We start from the raw sequence: 7,138 nt of genomic DNA, 5'->3' as shown, positions 1-7,138 counted from the left end.
AGTACAAAGAAGGAAAAAGTTTTTAGCAACAGTTTATGACTAAAAGTTTCATACTGCATGCAGTAATCCTCAGATGCTAATGTCCATGAGGCATTAGCATCTGAGGATTACTGCATGCAGTATGAAACTTTTAGTCATAAACTGTTGCTAAAAACTTTTTCCTTCTTTGTACTTATACAGGCTCGGTGGACCACTTTGAGCCCTATATCAGTGAAGTCTCAACCATTATCTGTATATATATATATATATATATATACTAATAAATTATTTGAAAGCAATACTTATCTTTTTTTTCCAGCTACTGTCAGTTTCATGATATTCTCATTCGTCAGGCTGTGTTGGAATAAACAAGATGGTGACTAATCTCTTCTTGGCTATTTTTCCCTCCCTTTTGTTCTTATTGTTTAATTTCTTCTTCTTCTGATTGGCTGTTGGTTAGTAGCTACAAAATGAGAGAGAAGATAATTTCTGGAATGACGACAGGTTGAGACTAATTCAGATTTTTTATTAAGTGTTGCTAAGTCAGGTCTATTAATGATGTAGTATTTTTCTGTCAAACATAGGTTGCATCTTTTGCTGGAGTTGTTGTAGGATTTTGTCTGTTTTAGTACAGTCCAGTCTAGTTTGTAGTTAATGTCTTGGTCTTTCAGTTTCCAAATGTGTTTGCTTAGTTCAGTTGCGTTTCGCTTGGTGCTGTTTTTGATACTAGTTTTGTGGTTACTATATCGTGTTTTAAAGTCAGTTTCACAAAGTCCTATGTATGATTCAGTAGTGTTGTTGTCTAGTCGTGTCACTTTGGCTTGGTATATCACACTTTTTTGCAGGCAGTTTTCATTAAGCGGGCATTCACTTTTGACACGGCAGTTACAGTTTTTGTCATTTACTGGAGTTTCATTGCTTTTACCAAGGATTTTTTTGTTGTGTGCATCAATTTTATTCTTCATGTTGGGCATTGTGGAATAGCTGATTTTACTGTGTTCTTGTTGAATATTTTGCCTAGTGGGTTCTTTTTGTCAAAGCATTTGTTTACAATTTTTAAGAATATTTTGCCAATGTTAGTCTGTACATTGCTGTTATATGGTGGGTTGTACCATATTACTTTTCGTTGCCTGTTACGTTTTTTAGTTGAGGTTTCTGGTTTGTATTTTAGCCTGTACTTGTAGTTACTGTCATTTAGTGCTTGCTGGTATGGTGTTTTTGATTGCTCAAATATATGTTTGTTAGCAGAGAGTCGAGAGAGTCTTTTGTTGACATTTTCTGGTAAGTTTTTAATGATGTTAGGGGGGTGGTTACTTTGGGCATGAACATATTGTATGTTGTTGTTGGGTTTAGTGTATGGGCTGTGTGTACCACTGTTTAGGTCTAGGGTTACATCTAAAAAATTGATGATTTTTTGGTTAGCTTCAATAGTGATTTTTAGTTTGTTCTGTTTGAATGTTTTGCATATTTGTTTCTTCATGTTTTCGATGCTGCGAGGTGTGCCATCGCAGATTGCAAGTCCGTCATCACGATAGAGTCCAGTGTTGCGTTTGAGTTCGTCTGGAAGTAAAGAAAGTAAGTAAGTCCCTACCAGTTCACAAGTCTCAGCTCCGTCATAGCTTCCCATAGTCACGTCGAACATGCTAGCATTGTCTTTTTTTCTCCAAGTTTCTTGTCCATATGTCAAGTATGCGTTTTTTGTGTGAATGATTATGTGTTCTTCATTGTCAGTAATGGTAGTATATTGTCGAGCAAAGCGTATTGCATTAGTTAGTAGTTCATGTGTTATTGAAGGGTAAAATTCACAGACATCAAATGAGATGAATGAGTAATTTTGCTTGTTAGCAATGTTTTTGAACCAATCTATCACTTCTGTAGTGTTTCTCCATAAAGTCGCATGGGTTTTAGTTCGCAGTGTTTTATTTATTTTCTCAAGTATGTGCTTACTAACTTTTCCAAGTTCTGGTTTAGTAGGGTTGATTAGTCTGTGAGTAGGGTTATTGGGAAAATTGGGTTTGTGGTCTTTTATAGTGATAAAGGCATCTCTTCGAGCGGTTTGTTCAATGCGGTCGTCAAGTTTTTTTCTCCAAGAAACTTGGAGAAAAAAAGACAATGCTAGCATGTTCGACGTGACTATGGGAAGCTATGACGGAGCTGAGACTTGTGAACTGGTAGGGACTTACTTACTTTCTTTACTTCCAGACGAACTCAAACGCAACACTGGACTCTATCGTGATGACGGACTTGCAATCTGCGATGGCACACCTCGCAGCATCGAAAACATGAAGAAACAAATATGCAAAACATTCAAACAGAACAAACTAAAAATCACTATTGAAGCTAACCAAAAAATCATCAATTTTTTAGATGTAACCCTAGACCTAAACAGTGGTACACACAGCCCATACACTAAACCCAACAACAACATACAATATGTTCATGCCCAAAGTAACCACCCCCTAACATCATTAAAAACTTACCAGAAAATGTCAACAAAAGACTCTCTCGACTCTCTGCTAACAAACATATATTTGAGCAATCAAAAACACCATACCAGCAAGCACTAAATGACAGTAACTACAAGTACAGGCTAAAATACAAACCAGAAACCACAACTAAAAAACGTAACAGGCAACGAAAAGTAATATGGTACAACCCACCATATAACAGCAATGTACAGACTAACATTGGCAAAATATTCTTAAAAATTGTAAACAAATGCTTTGACAAAAAGAACCCACTAGGCAAAATATTCAACAAGAACTCAGTAAAAATCAGCTATTCCACAATGCCCAACATGAAGAATAAAATTGATGCACACAACAAAAAAATCCTTGGTAAAAGCAATGAAACTCCAGTAAATGACAAAAACTGTAACTGCCGTGTCAAAAGTGAATGCCCGCTTAATGAAAACTGCCTGCAAAAAAGTGTGATATACCAAGCCAAAGTGACACGACTAGACAACAACACTACTGAATCATACATAGGACTTTGTGAAACTGACTTTAAAACACGATATAGTAACCACAAAACTAGTATCAAAAACAGCACCAAGCGAAACGCAACTGAACTAAGCAAACACATTTGGAAACTGAAAGACCAAGACATTAACTACAAACTAGACTGGACTGTACTAAAACAGACAAAATCCTACAACAACTCCAGCAAAAGATGCAACCTATGTTTGACAGAAAAATACTACATCATTAATAGACCTGACTTAGCAACACTTAATAAAAAATCTGAATTAGTCTCAACCTGTCGTCATTCCAGAAATTATCTTCTCTCTCATTTTGTAGCTACTAACCAACAGCCAATCAGAAGAAGAAGAAATTAAACAATAAGAACAAAAGGGAGGGAAAAATAGCCAAGAAGAGATTAGTCACCATCTTGTTTATTCCAACACAGCCTGACGAATGAGAATATCATGAAACTGACAGTAGCTGGAAAAAAAAGATAAGTATTGCTTTCAAATAATTTATTAGTATATAGCTGCTCCAATATATTTGTTGAGCACTCTAATTTTAGTAATACTAGCCCATAATTCTTAGGAATTTATAGTTTATATATATATATATATATATAGAACTATATTTCCCAACTAGGAGGCTTCTATCAATATATAATCCATGTTAGGAGGCTCTGAAAAATTAGGAGGCGTCCAGGGAGCCTCCTAATTCTAGCAGTGTTTATAGTGCTTAACAACCCTATAGAAATATTTTAAACATGATTCCCATAATCGCCTTATATATCTATATTCATATATATGGAAAAGAGGAGACAACTCCAACAAAAATGTGTAATTTTCTATCAATAAATTATAAACCCTAGGAGGCTCTTATATATGGAACTAGGAGGCATATATCAATTTTAAAACATTCTTACTTTTAACTGTTTTGGTATCGTTTCAGTTAATAGCACAATCTATTTAAAAACATATTGCAATAAGTTTATGACTAAGCATCAGCAAATACAAAGAATTAGCAGCTATGTCGGATACAGTCAGTTTTGCTAATATTCATGATAGCTTTATTAGATTTGAGAAATAAAGTTGTATATTAACAAACTACAATACATTACAATTTATTTGCTGACCCTCTTTATAGTTTTCAAGACTGCCATTTAAGCACTCCCTTTTTTTGCAAGGTTTCTCATTGATCTGCTCTTTTTTGTGAAAATTCACAATAATTGCACATTATGGTTTCAACTGATGTTTAAGCATGGCTGTAGTAAAAGTTTAAATAAGTCTATAATCAGTACAATTCATATTTTCGATGCCGTTGCATCCAGCCACAAAATAAATCTTTTTTTGAAACTTTGCATCCAAACGCAATACCTGAGAGATGGTTTTTTAGTCGAAGAATTGATTTTTTAAATTTATTGAAGTAAAGTGGCAAAAGTATAACCACAGTATATAACAGCTAGAGAGATGAGGCTGTTATAATGTTGCTGTGGCTGTTAGGACTATTAGTTCTTCACCCATGTAGTCTACTAGAGCTTGGTAGCAGCAGAATGACTACATGTAAGGGAGCAAGTCACATTCGGTAAGTTGTTCATGTTATTTTAGTCAATTTACAGTTTATTTACTTGAAACATACAGTTGTAGAAAAGCAGTATAAATTTTATTTAATATTGAAATAGGACTAGCGTGAAAAAAGTATGTTTCAATTATTATAATTTTTAAGGAATGTAGCACAGAACACGTTTGATATATTTTTTACATCTGTTTATGTCATCCAACTGCTGATATTGTTCTGCATAGAAAAGTCAAGAAAGGTCAGCATTATATTACCAAAAAGGAAAAAATCAAAACTTTTTGTAAAGTCCTAATTTTTGACTTTATTATTGTTACACGAATGTTCAGTTTTGTAACATCAACACAGACACGCCAGCTGACAATTAATAGTTATTTTAGTGAATCAGTTAATTCTCCAACTTTAATCTATTTTCAGTTATTATTATTATAATTTTTGATGTTTTTTATAATGATAAGTAACGTTATTAATGTGGTTCTACCAACAGTCAAAACTGTTATTAGAATAACATGATCATAAAGTAATTGTATTATTGTTATCATGAAGAGTGAGAGTTTGCGTATTTCAGTTATGATTTTGTAAGTAATAGTAGTACATGCATAGGCATAAGCAAGTAAGTGGGTATATGCAGCCTTTGAATTTTGAAACTTTTAGTATTTAGTTTGAATCTTGTGTAGTAATTGTGTAGTAATTAAGAGCTTAGCTGTTTTATAGAGCTTCAGTAGTAGGAGGCAGACATTCAAGTTTGCCAAAAAAAACCTAACCAGTGAACTAAAATGTGTATTTTGCATTCATTTTGGTTTGTATATCTGTTTATGCTACTTGAATTATCTTTTCATTTTTGTAGAAACTTGGTAAGCATTATTGCCAAGATGGCATATTTATCAGATGGCAGAGAGTATTAGACAAAGTTGGATGTTCTTTTCTAGAAAAGGTATGTTGCTAATTACACGTTGGTTTGCATAAAAAATATGTCAAAATAATCAAGGTTTCATCTACCGAAATTTATAATATTTTTTAACATATACATAATTATAGATTACAAACTATAAAACATTATATCAGTAAGGTTGTATTTTGAAATGTAGTAAAGTTTGACGTTTTGGCAAAGTCACTATGATAAGCAAAACTTTAAATTCACCAACACAAAATATACTGTACAAAGTTTTACTGTAACTAGCAAATGTATACCTGACGTAAGAATGTAACAGCATGCCCAAAATTAGTTTTTCTTTGTATAGTTGCAAATAATCAATGACGCTTTAGTTATAGATAACTGCTGGATGAGAAGCATTGATGGCCCACACCAAAGACTGATTTGCAGACATCAAATTAAAGGTATGCGATATTGCAATAAGTTGCTGTAAAATAGCACATTATACATGCGAGCCAAAAACTAGTGTGATAATTTGATATAGCCATAGCTTCAGTAAGAAAAGTTGTTAATTTTTACAGGCATTGTATTATTTAAACGCTTACATAAACCATTATGCCACTTTTGTGTTCTATTCATCTATTATTGGCAGATTACATAATATAAATAGCGCAAACCAATCAAAGGAATGTAGCATAGCAAAGAGATTTAGTATTGCTCTTTTTAGTCTTTATGAGTCATGGTTGCAATTGCTGAGCAATTGCATACTTATATAAAATGAATAGTTTTCCATGGTTACTCATTACCACTTTTAGTTACTCAGTCAACACTGAGAGTAATTATCAGATTTGAGATATCATGTTTAGAGGCAGGAGATTGACAAATATTTTGTTGGTTTTTACTCTTACCCTACCGTATGCGAATTTATGCTAAATCTATCAGCAACTGCCGTATGCACATTTTTGCGAATTTTCCAACAATTGCGTGGTCACCTAATTCTATTATCCATTAAAAACATAACGGATGATTTTAAAACTTTGATGGTATTGTCAGTGTGGTTCGAATATTTCTCTAATAGATTAGTCTAAGATAACCAAGCAGTTTCAAATTTTTTTTTGAGAATTTCCAAAATAAAAATGGACATTTTTTGTGTAAGTTTTGTTAAGTATCGCGCAAGTCAGAAAACATATAATTACTTACATGTATGTTGATGACACTATAGTCAATTCAAATTTAGATTTTTGTGATTACACAGATAATTAAATTAGCAGCAGTGACTCTGATGATAGTGAAAATAATAGTTTTTTAAGTGTAAGGGACATTGTAGAGCATCGTTTTAGCTTCGTAGCGATTGTAGCTTCACATAGCTTTAGCAATGCACAAAGTGAAGGTACATTGATTTTTGCATAGCACTATATGTTAACATTTTAGCAAAATAAAATATATTACAAAAAGTTTATAGATAAACTTTGAAGTTGAAACAAAATAGTATACATGCTTCATGTACATATCATGAAGCTAAATTGGCAATTTTCGGTGAAATGGCTGGCGGTAGGCCGGTAGCTTAGTTTGTACATGGGTGGCAGTAAAAGGGTAAAGCTATAAAAGAATTAGAGATACAAGTGTATGTATTTCCTTTTGAATGATTTAGTGAACTTTGATGATTCAAGACAATGAGTTTGGCGAATGATATATATATATAAGATGCTGCTGAAGTTGCGCAATTCAACTCATGGCTTTTAATTATTAC

The 7,138-nt window shown here is 33.1% G+C and overlaps 1 protein-coding gene across 1 annotated transcript; it reads right to left on the bottom strand.

Moving 5' to 3' along the window:
* Positions 1-940: 940 nt before the first annotated feature.
* On the bottom strand, positions 941-2,101 carry LOC137388408 (uncharacterized). Its single transcript, XM_068074892.1, has one exon. It carries the CDS (start codon positions 2,099-2,101, stop codon positions 941-943), a length of 1,161 nt encoding a protein of 386 aa, XP_067930993.1.
* Between the last annotated feature and the right edge of the window lie 5,037 nt (positions 2,102-7,138).

This window comes from Watersipora subatra, chromosome 2 (genome assembly GCF_963576615.1).
Source record: "Watersipora subatra chromosome 2, tzWatSuba1.1, whole genome shotgun sequence".
Lineage (NCBI taxonomy): Eukaryota > Metazoa > Bryozoa > Gymnolaemata > Cheilostomatida > Watersiporidae > Watersipora > Watersipora subatra.
Note: the sequence above shows the minus strand (reverse complement) of the source record. Positions and strands in the feature narration are given on the sequence as shown.

Bases quoted from the DNA above. Each gene is read 5' to 3' on its own strand.
- LOC137388408 (XM_068074892.1), bottom strand. From the start codon at position 2,101: ATGCTAGCATTGTCTTTTTTTCTCCAAGTTTCTTGGAGAAAAAAACTT.